The 18,041-nt window shown below is 34.0% G+C and overlaps 2 protein-coding genes across 10 annotated transcripts in view; both read right to left on the reverse strand.

Moving 5' to 3' along the window:
- Nucleotides 1-1,519: 1,519 nt before the first annotated feature.
- LOC142181941 (anaphase-promoting complex subunit 1-like) lies at nt 1,520-13,527 on the reverse strand. The gene is made up of 15 exons (XM_075255647.1): nt 13,451-13,527; nt 13,188-13,360; nt 11,950-12,026; nt 11,768-11,881; nt 11,591-11,692; nt 11,081-11,221; nt 10,091-10,139; nt 9,762-9,940; nt 9,593-9,656; nt 9,367-9,503; nt 9,138-9,286; nt 7,906-7,984; nt 7,530-7,628; nt 2,189-2,606; nt 1,520-2,050 (listed from the first exon to the last, which is right to left on the reverse strand). The coding sequence occupies exons 1-14, from the start codon at nt 13,525-13,527 to the stop codon at nt 2,226-2,228; spliced, it is 1,821 nt and encodes a 606-aa protein (XP_075111748.1). The 3' UTR covers nt 1,520-2,050; nt 2,189-2,225.
- A 643-nt stretch (nt 13,528-14,170) lies between these two features.
- Nucleotides 14,171-18,041, reverse strand: part of LOC142181646 (anaphase-promoting complex subunit 1-like) — a 46,586-nt gene continuing 42,715 nt past the window's right edge. For 4 of the 9 annotated variants that reach the window (XR_012710501.1, XR_012710500.1, XM_075254995.1 and 1 more), the window contains 2 exons: nt 14,840-15,257; nt 14,171-14,701 (listed from right to left, as the gene is read on the reverse strand). Coding sequence is in view for 5 of the 9 variants with exons in the window: in XM_075254995.1 (XP_075111096.1) it covers nt 14,877-15,257 (381 nt within the window). In the remaining 4 variants the exon portion in view is untranslated. Of the gene's footprint in view, nt 15,258-18,041 lie in introns of all 9 variants that reach the window. The other 5 variants (XM_075254994.1, XM_075254992.1, XM_075254996.1 and 2 more) reach the window with 3 other exon arrangements.

The following is an 18,041-nucleotide window of genomic DNA, read 5'->3' on the forward strand; positions in this document are numbered from 1 at the left end:
CCGAGATCATTTACTCACAAGCCAACTTTCGGGTTGACTTTTCCAACTAAAGTTTCCAAATAAGAGACGAAGTGTCTCATAACACTCCAAAACTACTTCAAACCCGAACCAACCAACACGATACGATGAAATGTATCTGAACAACACATAAAAAAGTAGAAATGGGGGAAACGGAGCGGTAACTCATGAAACGACCGGCCGGTCGTTACAGTCATGTAGTAAATTGTGTTTTTCAATTACTTCAACTAAAATAAAAGAGTTCACAAAATTTCATATCCATATTACGGAAGACACATATGGAAATAAATGATGAACCAGATCATAACATTTTATAATTTGAATATAACTAGAAAAATATGCTAGGAGGAACACAACGCGAACTTTATGAACTGGCAGTCTAGCATGTACTATAGTTATTTCTTTTATGTTTTGTTTATTATATGATGGTATGAGTTGAGCTTAAACGAGGAAGTGAGAATTCTATAGCCGACTGATCCATTGCTGGGATTGAGGCGTAGATATTATTATACTTTTTTACAAGTTTTTATGCTTAAGCCTTACACTGAGTTTGCCTTTCGTTTTCAAATAATGTGATCTACTTATATTTTTAATTCAAAATTAAGTAACAGACTTGGATTTATTGGAAGAATAGGCTTTATACTTAACAAATTGTGATCTATATTTAATAATCTCTTTCCCTCCCACATATCTTGAAAACGAAAACCGAATGAAATTAGTAAATGTGAAAAGTTTACTAAAAGATCATCTAGTAAATTGTGCTTCCCAATTACTCCAATACAAATTAAAGAGTTGATCAGATTTTAGATCCACTATTTTTGAAAGAACCAGGTTAGACATGAAGATGAACCACCTCATAGCATTTTATGAAAGTTCATAAAATCAATGCCACGATCACGGCCAAACGGGTATGTCCCATGCGGACCGCGACGGCAGGCCAAGATCCGGGATCTCGAAGAAGCTTAGTCAAGCTTAGGTTTTTCATGGGGTTCCATGATCACATTTGGCCTAGTAATCAAATAAAACCAAGTCAAAGAAATTAATCAAGACAACTGAGAACAAGCCAAAGAGAAAAAAGAAAGTCTCAAATTTTAAGCATGATTGAATGTGAACATAGGACAAACAAAGTTTCTTTGTGATGTATAAATCAAAAATCCATCTAGTAAGAAAATAATTGCAGAGAAGCTCAATTGACTATCAAACAGAAGCGGTGAAAAACTGAAAATTATATCAAATCGAACGGAACTCAGAGTGCAAAATAACACCAATCAGTACAATTTGCTTCCTAAATTGAAATAAAATGATCATAAAAATGCTTATGCTTATATACATATAAAAGAAAAAAATTGCACCATCATTGCTACAATTCTCAATAATGAAGAAATATAAGGTAATGAAACTTTAACATTTTTTATGTTCTAAATCCCTATTGGGTGAATTGAACTGCAAAAATAATATTTAGAGGGACATATGAGTAGAAATCAAACAAAGCAATTGAGTATCAGCTCAAACAAATTAACTTCAATGTATTAAAATGATATCCATGCATTTACATGAGGCAAAATCAAACACGAATAGGATTATATCTCAATAACTTTCGAAGATGATTAGCAACACCAGGAGAGAAGGAAAAAAACGAACACTTTCACTGAATTGTGAAACGCCCAGCGAGAACTTCCGAAATTCATTCACTTCCCAAAAAAAATAAAAAGGATTAGAAGAAGGTGAATCTAGTTTCTTTTTTTACTCTTTTCAATGTTCTATTTCTTCACTACTGATCTCGCTCTTATTCTTCAATTCTCTTTTTCTTCACTGGTCAAAATGTGCTATCTGAGACGGCAACTCCGGAAGATGCTGGCTTCATCCGATCTCAGTTCTCGGGTTTCACAGTAGGCTTTGTCATATTTTCAAATTGAAGCTCTGATTGACTATTGGATTGTAACGGTGCAATTGATTTTCTTCAAACTTCAGCTGAGTTCACCTGTATGACCCTTCGTCTATATTTCACGAGCACTGATATACGACTTTTGAGCTACATGGAAATGAATATCCTTCTAGTTATTAGGACTATAAATTATAACATAGTAGTCAGTATATTCTACAAGAATAATCTTAACCATTCTCTCCTATCTCCATATTAACATTATTAATAAAAAATAGATAGACTTACAACAACAACAAAATTTAGCGAGTATATCTTAAGCTCATCAACGGGAGCAAAACCCTGCTATCTCACTGAGGGCAGTAACATCAGTCGTCGGGAACACCAAATGTAAAAGAGGGACCGAAGAGGATGTGTTAATTGCCTTGATTTTATCCAAAGCTCTTTTAACTTCGAATGGTGATGCCACATTGTACCATCGTACATACCAAGAAAGAAGAGTTGATGAAACCCTTCTCTCAGAATCTTCAGTTGGCCATTTTCCAGATTTCATGTACGTAGAGAAGTCCTTTGGGAATTCAAGAGATGAATTAAGAATCTCATCTACACGCTTCTGCACTGAACCAAGAAAAGTTGATTGCACTATTCCTTCCTTTGAACTTGTTGATCTTTTACTTAGCAAACCATTACTGTAAGCCAGTGCTATCTATACACCAAGAATGGAATACGGTAATCAATTAAAGATGGATATCAAGCACAACAATTAAAGGTAATTGCAGAAATAAAACTACTTGAAACTAGTCATATGCAGCTTAGTGGGATAGGCGTAGAGAAAAATTATTTTCCCTATTGATCAGCTTCTGTCAAGCACACATACAGCCAGTAAATCAACACAGACAGCACAACGTTAAGAGCAACGAGCATTTCCAAATAGATCTGTGACCTAATTCACTGTTAAGTGTTTGTTCCTTAATATAAGGAAACTTTAACGTAAAGCACATAATTTTTACTAAATATTAATTAGATGACATATTGATTGTCCAAGGTTTACAAAGAATAAAATCTGTACTTGCCACAATAAAATCCTCTTATTGACTTATGTTAGATATCTAAAGAAGATTTATTTCATAAAGATGACATAGTATTTCAAGAGTATTAGGTCTGTAACGGTGTTAGATATGTTAAGAAGGGGTGTTCATAAAAATCCGAAAACCGAACCAAACCGAAAACCAAACCAAACCGACCAAAAAAAACGATACTTTTTGGTTTGGTTTGGTTTGGTTTTGGCTTTGAAATTTAAAAACCGATCAAATTTGGCTTGATTTTGGTTTTAATTAAAAAAAACGAACCAAACTAAATATAGGAGTAGCTATTTTAAATTTATTATTACACCTATATATATGTATACTTTTATACAAAGTTTTAAAATTTTATAGTAAATATTAATCGTTTGCACTTTTAGTACAGTTCTTTACCGTTACATTCTAGTTTAATTGGTAGTTTTCTTTTGTTAAGTGTAAGAATCTATTTCATGTTAAAAATAATATATTTTTAATTGAGTCCTTAAATTATTCATCACTATTTGATTCAATTATCATCAATATAGCTTGGTAAATAATAGATTTCTCAAAGGGCAATTGATTTGATAGTATTACGTTGAAAATGTGGTCGCCGAAATGTGTGTTTGGTAGTGTATGTCTTATATTTAAGAAAAAACCAACAAATAACCGAAAAACCGACATAAACCAAATCGAGAAAAAACCGACTTAATTGGTTTGGTTTGGTTCTAATATTTGAAATACCGACTTACTTGGTTTGGTTTCTTTTTAGGGAAAAACCAATCCAAACCGAACCATGAACACCCAATAAGATACATTAATACTCATCGACCAAGGGTAGGATATAAACTTTCCAAAAATAAAATCATCTGTCTTTTGGACTTTCTTATGTTAGATAAGTATCTATACTATATTAAAAGCACGAAAACCCTTAGCGAAATGTCGTTCGCCTTTTTTACCCTTTGAAAATAGATTTTACATTGTACAAATTCGTAATTTAATTATTTTTCCTAATATTTAGGACGTTAAAATCAACTAAAATTTTGGTTATTAATTCTTTCCTTATTTGAATTAGGTAGAAGTTCCTACTATTTAGAAATTTAAATCGAGTAATATTCTACTTATATATTCTTTCCTTAGTAGAATTACGTAAAATACAACAAAATGATCCTTTGTAATTTTCCAAATTAAAAAAGACATTTTTTTTCCGTGGATCCTCAAACCGGCTATATTTTTTAGCTCCTTTAGAAATCTTTATGTAATTTCTTTTCATCTTATGCTTTCTCCAAAGAACTACAAAATTGCCCCTTAATTTGTTTAGTATTTTTCATTTTTAATTATAAACTAATTGTTCTTATAATTTAACATTACTATGCAAAATCTGGCCAAAAGTGAATAATCACCATAGCTTAAATAAGAATAACAAAAGAGGATAGAACTTTGTACATAAGATCGAAAACAAAGATTCATTGTATAACAAATTTCTATAATATTATATTCTATATTTATAGTAAAATAAATAAAGTTGGAATAAATTTAAGTTTAATAATATAGATTTAGAAAAATTGAATACTTTTATGAGAAGTTTTTTCTTTATTGAGTTAGTTATATATGATCAACATTCATCATTTTCAAAAACTTGCATTTTTCTTAATTTCTATTTAGTTACAAGTATTAGTTACTAATTCATGTGAGGGTTCACGCGCAAAGCGCGTACTCTAAGACTAGTTATTTCATAAAGAGGAAATAATAAAGTTACAGATATATTAGTGCTTTATGGTGTTAAAAATGTTAATAATACATTAAGGGGTCGTTTGGTCTGGACTCTGGTGTATAAGAATAGGTTTGAATAGGGTGTATTAGTAATGCTGGATTTATTTCTTATCCACTATTTGATTTGGTGTATTAAAACTAACATGCATTGCATAGGGATGTATACATGCTTATCCATGTATTAAAAACCATGGTATTACTAATGCCTTTGCTATGTATTAGTTATACATAGGATAATACCAAATAGAGTGTATAACTAATACCAGTATTAGTTACATAGTTCGAAAAACACTAACAAACAAGGGATTACTAATACCACTGTACCAAAGCTAATACATTTGTTACTTTCTCCTAATACATCCCCAAATGACCCCCAATGGTCATCATATTTTGGTACCAATACTAAGACCACAAACTCTGTAACTCTCAAATACATGTCTTTGTGCATGTAATCAAGCAATTTATATCTCTGTTTTAAAAGGCAGAACTGGGACTCGCTCGGGGCTCGCCCCGGGGCAGAGCACTCGTAAAACGCCCCTGGGCTTATAGGTGGGGCTTAGTTCCGTGAGACTTACACCTCGGCCATCGAGGCTTACGCCCCGGACACGCCCAACGCCCAGTATACTGGGCTCGCCTAATAGAACTTTATGCAATTGTATGTAACTAACCTTGTAAATCCTTAAATTTTCTTAATAAATCACTGACTATTCAAAATTACTTTTTTCTTAATCATAAATCATTAAGTTGAGAGTATTTTATGTCATAATTAAAATAAAAATTATTGCACGTTATCCAATAAGACTGCTATGATAGTTAATTTTAAATAAATCTTTCATTTAAAAAGTATTTATTTATTAACTAATAGTCCATAATTTTTTTTAAGTATTATTTTTTCACGTTTACGAGATACAATACTTATTAATTTAATAGTTCAGTATTAGCTAGTAACTATTTGCAAATAATTACTTGTCATGGTATTGTATGATAACTAATAAATAATGCTAGAGAATCATATTTAAATTATGACTTATGTTTTTATAAAAATTCTCTTTCAAATAGAAAGCATATTAAATAAAAAGGAATAATTTAAGAAAAATATCAAATTATAAAATCGAAATTCTTTCAAGATTCATTACTCCTTAAGAGATACATGTAAGATTTCGTATCGAATACATTACTTTTGATGTTTGAGTTGTAACGATGTTGCAACTAATTTGCATATTATGATATATGTCATATTTTTTGTATTATTCATATTTGAATTATAATTTATAAATATTTTAAATAGATTAATTGTTATAATTTTGTGATTTTAATATAATTTTTATAATTATTTTTTATTTTATACTATCTTAAAATTCTTGAAATTAATAAAATTTAAAGATCCGTGGGACTTACGCCTCATGTCTCAGGGCTTACGCCTCGCCTCACGGCCCCGCCTTTTAAAACATTGATTTATATTAATAATAATCTGCGTAGAAGCATACAATTCAACACGTAGCTCTTGCACAGAAATCTCAATGCCATCTGCCATCATTAATTCATTATACTTTCATAGTTTCGTGTATGTACTTACAACAACAACATATCCAGTATTATCCTACACCGTAGGGTCTGGGGAGGGTAGTGTGTACGCAGACCTTACCCCTACCTTGTGAGGATAGAGAGGATGTTTCCAATAGACCCTCGGCTCAGGAAAGCATGAGCACCACATTAATGAAAAATATAGACAAGAAGGGACAGTACCAAAAAGCTATATAAAAGCAGAATAAAAACAAGATAGTAAGGTGATCAACAATGAAAGAAAACAACGGTTAGTCATAAAAACCTATTACCAACAGAAAGTGAGACTGCATGCCAATACTACTGTTATGAGCACTCTAGACTACCTACTCTACTACCCTAATCATCGACCTTCATACCTTCCTATCAAGGGTCATGTCCTCGGTCAGCTGAAGTTGCGTCATGTCTTGCCTAATCACCTCTCCCCACCTCTTCTTTGGCCTACCTCTACCTCTCCGTAGGCCCTCCAATGTCGACCTCTCACACCTCCTCACTGGGGCGTCTGTGCTCCTCCTCCTCACGTGACCAAACCACCTAAGCCGCGCTTCCCGCATCTTGTCCTCAATAGGGGCCATACCCACCTTGTCACGAATAATCTCATTTCTGATCCTATCTAACCTGGTGTGCCCGCACATCCATCTCAACATCCTCATCTCTGCTACCTTCATTTTCTGGACATGAGCGATCTTGACTGGCCAACACTCAGCCCCATAGTTTCAGTACTTAGCTAATGGAAAAAGAGTTGGCTCATGCATTAAGTTGATGATAGATAAATAAATCTTTCTAATACCAATCAGACTAACTTTTAAGTAAACCATAGCTAGCTCCCCTCAACTTCAGCAATATCACGTACACTAACCTCTAGTTTAAAAGTTACACCAACCTCCTATTTGATTTGTGTTATGGAGACTTCCCATCACTTGTTTCAAAGAGCATTTGGTATGGTTTTACACTCTACGGTAGCCAGGTATACAAAAAAAACATGCACCAAAGCACTAAACAGATAGTCCAAATATATTTTGAGTCTAAAACTAGATCACATTCAGGTAAGAAAAGGAAACCCTTCACTTCTTCCAAAGAGAATTTAGAATGATCTAAATGCAAAATAATACAAAGATAGCATGCCCAAGCACTAAGCACGTAGTTAAAATGGAAATTTGAGTCTGAAACAAGACACTTTTAAGAAAATTCATAGGTTGAACCAGCTATTCAGGTACAAAGCAAACAACAGATACCTTCAAACTTGAGATGAACAGTGTGTCTTGTAAATTGCTGGATCTACTAGTAATCTGATCGACCATGGAACCAATAGTTGTGTATAATGACAGATAAACCTGCAGTGTTTCCAAATGTTAAAAAACTACCTCCTAATAATAACACAAGCTTCTGAACAAGGAGAACAAGTAACAAAACCTTCATGAGAATCTACTTCTAATATTGAGTAGATAACATTTTTTCTGAAAAGGCTAGCAGAAGTTCAATTCAAATGTAAGTTTTTTCTGTGGTAACTACACAACTGCATGGCTCCTTACATAGCATGCACTTTCCACCATTTAAGAATTCGCTGTTTAAGTATCAAGGTGAACGAACATTTGCAAGATGAAGCATCACCTGTAATAGTGCTGCCCTGTCCTTGCTTACACACTCAAATAAAACTTGTAAGCAAAATTCCTGGAAGTCAATGTCAGATCTGCAAACATGCAATACAGACTTTACTATCAACTCGTGATTCCAATCAGAAGACAAGATTATCAGCAGGACTTCAGACAATCTTGCTACATTCACATCTTGAAGGCTAATCGTTCATTATCTGTGCAATCAAGTTTGATAGGACTTCACAAAATCTTGCTGCATTCACATAATCAAGGCTATTCATTCATGCAATCTTGTTATATTATTTAGTTGGTTCCTTGTAATGAATTACTTGGTAGATAACTTCCTTGTAAATAGTCCCTTCTTAATTGGAGCAGATATAGCTTTATTTAATCAGCTTGATGAGTCAGTTCATGCATGATTCCCGGGATTCTCGTATGCAAGTTGGTCTTCGCATTTTGGGGTATCTGAAGTCTGCTAAATGCAAAGGTCTCCTTTTCTCCAAACATGGCCACCTCCAGGTAGAAGCCCATACAGATGCGGATTGGGCTGGATTTCTAGATGACATAAGATCTACATCCGGTTAATGTACGCTCATAAGAGGGAACTTAGTTACTTGGAGAAGCAAGAAGCAAAGTATTGTTGCTTGATCAAGTGGAGGCGGCAGAATATAGATCTATGGCCCAAGGTGTTTGTGAACTTTTGTGACTACAAAAGCTACTAGAGGAATTGAGATTGTCTAAAAAAGGGAAACTTTCCTTGTATTGTGATAACAAGGCCGTTCAACATGACAAACGAAACATGCTGTAATTGATCGACAACACTTCATCAGAGAAATGATTATAAGTGGTATCTTGACTTTGAGCCCGTTTGGATGGGCTTATTTTAAGTGACTTTTAAGTATAAGCCATAAGTTAGGAATTCTAGCTTTTGGCTTCTTCTTTTTTGTCATTTTAGCTTAAAACAAGCGGTTAAAAGCACTTTTTTACTTTATCCAAACACTACAAAATAGCTTAAAAGCTATTTTGGCTTAAAAGCACTTAAAATAAGCCAATCCAAACTGGCTCTTTGTTTCAGGTGTCATCATAGAAACAACTAGCTGATGTGTTTACAAAAGGACTCAATAAAAGATCCTTTCACACACTGGTTTGCAAGTTGGACATGTGTGACACTTTGCAACATTGAGTCAGGAAATCAGTAATAGCTAGTGTATTGACTTGAGAATGAGCAATTAATAGACGGGCACTTGCCTGCTATTCCAGTTAGGGTCACAGCAGAGTTGGGCAAACGAAATTAAGCTTGGGTTAGACGAGAAAGTACTGATCAACTGATCTACCATGTCGCCATCTCGACAATCTCTACTGGTGGCAGAAGCTCTTAAACGTGTCAAACCAAACACCTGTGTTAAAAGCAAACAAAATTTGATTTAACACGTAAACTAGACAAAGAAGAGTTAAATTGATATAAATGAGAACTAACCTTGTGCATTGCTCGTGACAGCAGTGACTGACACCCCGCAGGATCATCCACATAGGAACATGCTCCGACTTTTCTCTTGACATAGAGGACACCAGAACTAAGCGCGTCATTCTTGTCCCCTGAGCTCCATGATTTTTCTGAAAAAGAGTTGCAGATAATATTGAACAAAATAAGTAAATAACCTCAATGTCCAACTACAAGAAGCCAAAAGCAATATCAAATTTACCCTCAGGGATGTGGTTGATGACTTGAGGCCAGTATCGAGGACCGCAGACATGAACAGCCTTTAACTATAATGCAAAAAGGCAAAAACGTGGTTTGGACCTAAAGTTTCACGTATATGGTAATCTTAAAATTACAGCATAACTTTGCTTGTAGAGAAGATCAGAACTTACAACAGCACGTTCTGGAAGAATACATGGGGTGACCTCATAAAAACTTGTTTCTGCATAGTGTTCTGTCTCTCGAACAGTAACTTCTAAAGGACAATAGACAGGTAAACCAGTGTCCACATCAACTGTCTGAACCCAACGAGCTTCTGCCGCAAGAACATACAAATGCCGAAAAGCCTGTACTGATGCAAACTTGAATTTTAAAGTACAAAAAAACAAATCACAGGCAAAGGAACGGAAAGAAGCATAAACAATGACAGTATATGATGTTTACTTAGATTATTAACCAAAATAGAAGACATCAATTGAGATCGAAGAAGAAAGAGTAATACACTTGCAAAGAGATACTCCACACAGGGGGGAAAGGAAATAGTCAATAACCTGTCAATTTGAAAAAGGGAAACCAATATGTTGAATAATTTCAATTTCTGCATGACTAGTATCAATGAAATCCACAAATGAGAGTTTTGAGACAATTCAGCTTCAAATAAGAGACAATATATCATATCATGCAACACTAACTTTCAGCTCAATACCATGTGCAAGTATTGCCAATGTCTAGATGTTCCGTGGGACTTTTCATATCTGAACTCACCACCTGTAAACAGATCTTAACTCACATGTATTAGTGGATAGCTACATATACCTTCTCCTTTGTATCACATTACAGCTGACTATGTCAGAGACTCCTTCAACAGCAGGTGCATTCATATGCACTCTTCAGAACAAAGTTTACATATCCTAATAAGTCGTTTGTTCCACTAAAAGACGTCAAGGTCTTTTTATCAGGCAATGGTCAAACACAGGTAATACCAGTTTGATTTTTTACCTCATTAAAATAGCTCTTGCAGCGACCATGGTCGTCTCTCTCATTTCAACTGCCCATTCTCTATAAAAATTACAACTTTCTTAATAGGTAGTCCTACAATTGGTGGATCTACAGAAATCCAATGAGAAATGTTGTCTACTTCCAATGTTACGGGACCTCCAGTGTTCCCTGTATCTACTCGACTATCGGCAAACAAAAGGTCTCAGATGCACTCGATTACACAATGTTTAACTTAAAAATCTTTAAGTTCTTTTCACATGTCTTAATAGGAAATACCCCATTTACGCTTTTCTTTTATCTTTTTTTAAATAAAAAACAACTATTGTGAACACCACATTGAATGGAACTTGTCTCAATTTTTCTGGTTAGTGAAAGCAAAATTTGGATGGACAAAGCACAGGCAGTAGCAATAGATTCCATTTTGTAGTGTTGGTACACCAAGCCTGATTTATAAGTTCCTAAAATCTACTAAGTCACTTCTGCATTCATTTACCTGAAGGTGGCACCGATTGTCATTAGGTCCAGTCGGCAATCGCGGATATAGTGTTATTAGCAAAGCAGCAATAGAACTTTTGCTAGTCGAAAAAGTCTGCATTCCACCCCCAAGAAACAAGAAACCAGTAGCTAAGCTTACCTGAAACATTTTTCAGATCAATGCATGAAAAAGATGGTCATAAAAGAAACTGCTATTTGAATCTACAATAATTTCTGCATCTTAATGCAAATAATTTGAATGAGTGTAGACGGAAGAATTAATTTCACTAACGAGTAAGGTCATACTATCAGATGCTTTGAATCTAAAATGAACATGTCCAAGCAATTATTTATTGGTTGTTGAAAGAAAATAGTTTATGGCGATCCTTTTCTTTTCAAGGTGATGAGTAATCCACAGTATTTGTTGGTTGATCATAGACATTCCTCTGATCTCTCGTGGAAATTGGGTAGCAACCAGTGCCAGAAACAGGTGATTCAAGAACTCGTTGTAAAATGACAATACACTTACAGCCATCTGATTACCGAAGCTCAAGTGCCCATCAGCAGAATTTCGACCACGCAAATATTTCAACAATTTGAATGTTTGTAGGTGTCCAGACCCCGCCATAACCTGCACAAGTAGGAATTCTGAATGAAGCCTACCCCTACAATTAACCAATTTGCACTTGCGCAACTATATACCAACCACACAAAGAGAGAGAACAATTAGGTGAAGACATGTCTCCAATGAACCACGATCAATATATCTAGACAGTCCTTTTGGCAATCCACGTCCAGTTGTGACAGATACAGGTTTAATCTGCAATTAGAAGTAAACTTGTCACAGCATAATAAATATGAATCAGCACATTAAGGTGAAAGACAGACCTCGTTAAGGAAGTATAGAGCATATTTGTAGAGCAGCTCTTGTAAGTTGTCATCTCTAGTACCAGCATATCTTAACCCTGCCAGAATTATAGCTTGCAAATCAGGGATAACCGAAAGTACAACATCGGGCAGATGTAATGATGAATCAAATGCGATTCACCTCAGGCCTAGAAGTAGATTAGTGTAGTAAGCATAAAATACACTCTAAAAGACGAATAAGAATCTAAGACTTCGCTCAGAATCTGATCCATTTCACATGGTATGAATTTAGCATATTTTGATATCAAGACTGCCAACAGAAATTCACTATAAATGAAGAGCTGGTGTCAAACTTGAAACAATAATTGGTTAGTTCTCTGCCAGCATTCAGCATGTCCAAGAAAATCTAGCACCCAAGAAACCTCATACTTCGTAACCTATTCCCGTCTCCATCTGTTAAATGAGTTGTAGATTACTGATGAACCTTCTGAGCTTAGTGCCAAAGGCAACTAAACAGGAAGCCAGAGACAGAAGTAAACACTTTGAGTTGTTAAATAGTCTCCTTCGCAGCTCACCAAATGAACGAAGCCCACATTTTGCATTAGCTGTCCATCCCTCTCAATTGATGTGCTTTTGAAACACTATCGCATTGCAAAAGAGCTTCTGTCCATATCAACTAACTTCTGAAAGATCCACGCTACTACAAAAATATATACTCCCACTTTCCAGAATATTCATGTCTCCACCTGCTCTAATTCAGTGTCGAAGTAGATGTTTGGACAATATTTGGTCGAACAACATTAGTTATGCCTCAGTCCCAAAAACATTTGGCATCGGCTATATGAATCCTCACTTCTCCATTTAAGCTCAACTCACGTTATCATACCAAATAAAAATAAAAATGAGAATAAATTATATATATATATGTATGTGTGTATATATATATATATATATATGTATGTGTGGGTTTTACTAACCTACTACATGGTTGTAGTAGGTTAGCATTGTATACATATTTGTTTTGCCTTAATCCCTAACAGCATATCAATAATGTGTTAATGTGAGGGCTTTTTTGCCTTTCTACGAAAAATCTATCCAAATCCACACCCCCCCCCCCCTTCTTTTTATATTTTTGTTCTTCTCAAATTGAACTCTATTAATTCATTGTCAATTGTTGTTTTGCTCCATTGGATCCAACCATTAAATTTCAAATTTTCATACTCAAAGCATAAATAATTTGACATAACTTAAAAACAGACATTGTTTTTTGAGATGCAATCCTTCTTCTTGCCCCTTCTCAGTGACTGAAAAATCGGCAACATTGCCGCCGTTGATCAGAACTACAGCAACAGACTTGGATTTATTGGAAGAATAGGCTTTATACTTAACAAATTGTGATCTATATTTAATAATCTCTTTCCCTCCCACATATCTTGAAAACGAAAACCGAATGAAATTAGTAAATGTGAAAAGTTTACTAAAAGATCATCTAGTAAATTGTGCTTCCCAATTACTCCAATACAAATTAAAGAGTTGATCAGATTTTAGATCCACTATTTTTGAAAGAACCAGGTTAGACATGAAGATGAACCACCTCATAGCATTTTATGAAAGTTCATAAAATCAATGCCACGATCACGGCCAAACGGGTATGTCCCATGCGGACCGCGACGGCAGGCCAAGATCCGGGATCTCGAAGAAGCTTAGTCAAGCTTAGGTTTTTCATGGGGTTCCATGATCACATTTGGCCTAGTAATCAAATAAAACCAAGTCAAAGAAATTAATCAAGACAACTGAGAACAAGCCAAAGAGAAAAAAGAAAGTCTCAAATTTTAAGCATGATTGAATGTGAACATAGGACAAACAAAGTTTCTTTGTGATGTATAAATCAAAAATCCATCTAGTAAGAAAATAATTGCAGAGAAGCTCAATTGACTATCAAACAGAAGCGGTGAAAAACTGAAAATTATATCAAATCGAACGGAACTCAGAGTGCAAAATAACACCAATCAGTACAATTTGCTTCCTAAATTGAAATAAAATGATCATAAAAATGCTTATGCTTATATACATATAAAAGAAAAAAATTGCACCATCATTGCTACAATTCTCAATAATGAAGAAATATAAGGTAATGAAACTTTAACATTTTTTATGTTCTAAATCCCTATTGGGTGAATTGAACTGCAAAAATAATATTTAGAGGGACATATGAGTAGAAATCAAACAAAGCAATTGAGTATCAGCTCAAACAAATTAACTTCAATGTATTAAAATGATATCCATGCATTTACATGAGGCAAAATCAAACACGAATAGGATTATATCTCAATAACTTTCGAAGATGATTAGCAACACCAGGAGAGAAGGAAAAAAACGAACACTTTCACTGAATTGTGAAACGCCCAGCGAGAACTTCCGAAATTCATTCACTTCCCAAAAAAAATAAAAAGGATTAGAAGAAGGTGAATCTAGTTTCTTTTTTTACTCTTTTCAATGTTCTATTTCTTCACTACTGATCTCGCTCTTATTCTTCAATTCTCTTTTTCTTCACTGGTCAAAATGTGCTATCTGAGACGGCAACTCCGGAAGATGCTGGCTTCATCCGATCTCAGTTCTCGGGTTTCACAGTAGGCTTTGTCATATTTTCAAATTGAAGCTCTGATTGACTATTGGATTGTAACGGTGCAATTGATTTTCTTCAAACTTCAGCTGAGTTCACCTGTATGACCCTTCGTCTATATTTCACGAGCACTGATATACGACTTTTGAGCTACATGGAAATGAATATCCTTCTAGTTATTAGGACTATAAATTATAACATAGTAGTCAGTATATTCTACAAGAATAATCTTAACCATTCTCTCCTATCTCCATATTAACATTATTAATAAAAAATAGATAGACTTACAACAACAACAAAATTTAGCGAGTATATCTTAAGCTCATCAACGGGAGCAAAACCCTGCTATCTCACTGAGGGCAGTAACATCAGTCGTCGGGAACACCAAATGTAAAAGAGGGACCGAAGAGGATGTGTTAATTGCCTTGATTTTATCCAAAGCTCTTTTAACTTCGAATGGTGATGCCACATTGTACCATCGTACATACCAAGAAAGAAGAGTTGATGAAACCCTTCTCTCAGAATCTTCAGTTGGCCATTTTCCAGATTTCATGTACGTAGAGAAGTCCTTTGGGAATTCAAGAGATGAATTAAGAATCTCATCTACACGCTTCTGCACTGAACCAAGAAAAGTTGATTGCACTATCCCTTCCTTTGAACTTGTTGATCTTTTACTTAGCAAACCATTACTGTAAGCCAGTGCTATCTATACACCAAGAATGGAATACGGTAATCAATTAAAGATGGATATCAAGCACAGCAATTAAAGGTAATTGCAGAAATAAAACTACTTGAAACTAGTCATATGCAGCTTAGTGGGATAGGCGTAGAGAAAAATTATTTTCCCTATTGATCAGCTTCTGTCAAGCACACATACAGCCAGTAAATCAACACAGACAGCACAACGTTAAGAGCAACGAGCATTTCCAAATAGATCTGTGACCTAATTCACTGTTAAGTGTTTGTTCCTTAATATAAGGAAACTTTAACGTAAAGCACATAATTTTTACTAAATATTAATTAGATGACATATTGATTGTCCAAGGTTTACAAAGAATAAAATCTGTACTTGCCACAATAAAATCCTCTTATTGACTTATGTTAGATATCTAAAGAAGATTTATTTCATAAAGATGACATAGTATTTCAAGAGTATTAGGTCTGTAACGGTGTTAGATATGTTAAGAAGGGGTGTTCATAAAAATCCGAAAACCCGAACCAAACCGAAAACCAAACCAAACCGACCAAAAAAAACGATACTTTTTGGTTTGGTTTGGTTTGGTTTTGGCTTTGAAATTTAAAAACCGATCAAATTTGGCTTGATTTTGGTTTTAATTAAAAAAAACGAACCAAACTAAATATAGGAGTAGCTATTTTAAATTTATTATTACACCTATATATATGTATACTTTTATACAAAGTTTTAAAATTTTATAGTAAATATTAATCGTTTGCACTTTTAGTACAGTTCTTTACCGTTACATTCTAGTTTAATTGGTAGTTTTCTTTTGGTAAGTGTAAGAATTTATTTCATGTTAAAAATAATATATTTTTAATTGAGTCCTTAAATTATTCATCACTATTTGATTCAATTATCATCAATATAGCTTGGTAAATAATAGATTTCTCAAAGGGCAATTGATTTGATAGTATTACGTTGAAAATGTGGTCGCCGAAATGTGTGTTTGGTAGTGTATGTCTTATATTTAAGAAAAAACCGACAAATAACCGAAAAACCGACATAAACCAAATCGAGAAAAAACCGACTTAATTGGTTTGGTTTGGTTCTAATATTTGAAATACCGACTTACTTGGTTTGGTTTCTTTTTAGGGAAAAACCAATCCAAACCGAACCATGAACACCCAATAAGATACATTAATACTCATCGACCAAGGGTAGGATATAAACTTTCCAAAAATAAAATCATCTGTCTTTTGGACTTTCTTATGTTAGATAAGTATCTATACTATATTAAAAGCACGAAAACCCTTAGCGAAATGTCGTTCGCCTTTTTTACCCTTTGAAAATAGATTTTACATTGTACAAATTCGTAATTTCATTATTTTTCCTAATATTTAGGACGTTAAAATCAACTAAAATTTTGGTTATTAATTCTTTCCTTTAGGTAGAAGTTCCTACTATTTAGAAATTTAAATCGAGTAATATTCTACTTATATATTCTTTCCTTAGTAGAATTACGTAAAATACAACAAAATGATCCTTTGTAATTTTCCAAATTAAAAAAGACATTTTTTTTCCGTGGATCCTCAAACCGGCTATATTTTTTAGCTCCTTTAGAAATCTTTATGTAATTTCTTTTCATCTTATGCTTTCTCCAAAGAACTACAAAATTGCCCCTTAATTTGTTTAGTATTTTTCATTTTTAATTATAAACTAATTGTTCTTATAATTTAACATTACTATGCAAAATCTGGCCAAAAGTGAATAATCACCATAGCTTAAATAAGAATAACAAAAGAGGATAGAACTTTGTACATAAGATCGAAAACAAAGATTCATTGTATAACAAATTTCTATAATATTATATTCTATATTTATAGTAAAATAAATAAAGTTGGAATAAATTTAAGTTTAATAATATAGATTTAGAAAAATTGAATACTTTTATGAGAAGTTTTTTCTTTATTGAGTTAGTTATATATGATCAACATTCATCATTTTCAAAAACTTGCATTTTTCTTAATTTCTATTTAGTTACAAGTATTAGTTACTAATTCATGTGAGGGTTCACGCGCAAAGCGCGTACTCTAAGACTAGTTATTTCATAAAGAGGAAATAATAAAGTTACAGATATATTAGTGCTTTATGGTGTTAAAAATGTTAATAATACATTAAGGGGTCGTTTGGTCTGGACTCTGGTGTATAAGAATAGGTTTGAATAGGGTGTATTAGTAATGCTGGATTTATTTCTTATCCACTATTTGATTTGGTGTATTAAAACTAACATGCATTGCATAGGGATGTATACATGCTTATCCATGTATTAAAAACCATGGTATTACTAATGCCTTTGCTATGTATTAGTTATACATAGGATAATACCAAATAGAGTGTATAACTAATACCAGTATTAGTTACATAGTTCGAAAAACACTAACAAACAAGGGATTACTAATACCACTGTACCAAAGCTAATACATTTGTTACTTTCTCCTAATACATCCCCAAATGACCCCCAATGGTCATCATATTTTGGTACCAATACTAAGACCACAAACTCTGTAACTCTCAAATACATGTCTTTGTGCATGTAATCAAGCAATTTATATCTCTGTTTTAAAAGGCAAAACTGGGACTCGCTCGGGGCTCGCCCCGGGGCAGAGCACTCGTAAAACGCCCCTGGGCTTATAGGTGGGGCTTAGTTCCGTGAGACTTACACCTCGGCCATCGAGGCTTACGCCCCGGACACGCCCAACGCCCAGTATACTGGGCTCGCCTAATAGAACTTTATGCAATTGTATGTAACTA

Source organism: Nicotiana tabacum, chromosome 6, assembly GCF_000715075.1.
Source record: "Nicotiana tabacum cultivar K326 chromosome 6, ASM71507v2, whole genome shotgun sequence".
Classification (NCBI taxonomy): domain Eukaryota; kingdom Viridiplantae; phylum Streptophyta; class Magnoliopsida; order Solanales; family Solanaceae; genus Nicotiana; species Nicotiana tabacum.

Coding starts and splice junctions, on each gene's coding strand:
- LOC142181941 (XM_075255647.1), bottom strand. CDS start 13,527: ATGAGGTGGTTCATCTTCATGTCTAACCTGGTTCTTTCAAAAATAGTG. Junction 10,140..11,080: donor ACAATCGGTGCCACCTTCAG/GTAAATGAATGC, acceptor TCAAATTGACAG/GTTATTGACTATTTCCTTTC. Junction 7,985..9,137: donor GACCCTAACTGGAATAGCAG/GCAAGTGCCCGT, acceptor GCATGTTTGCAG/ATCTGACATTGACTTCCAGG.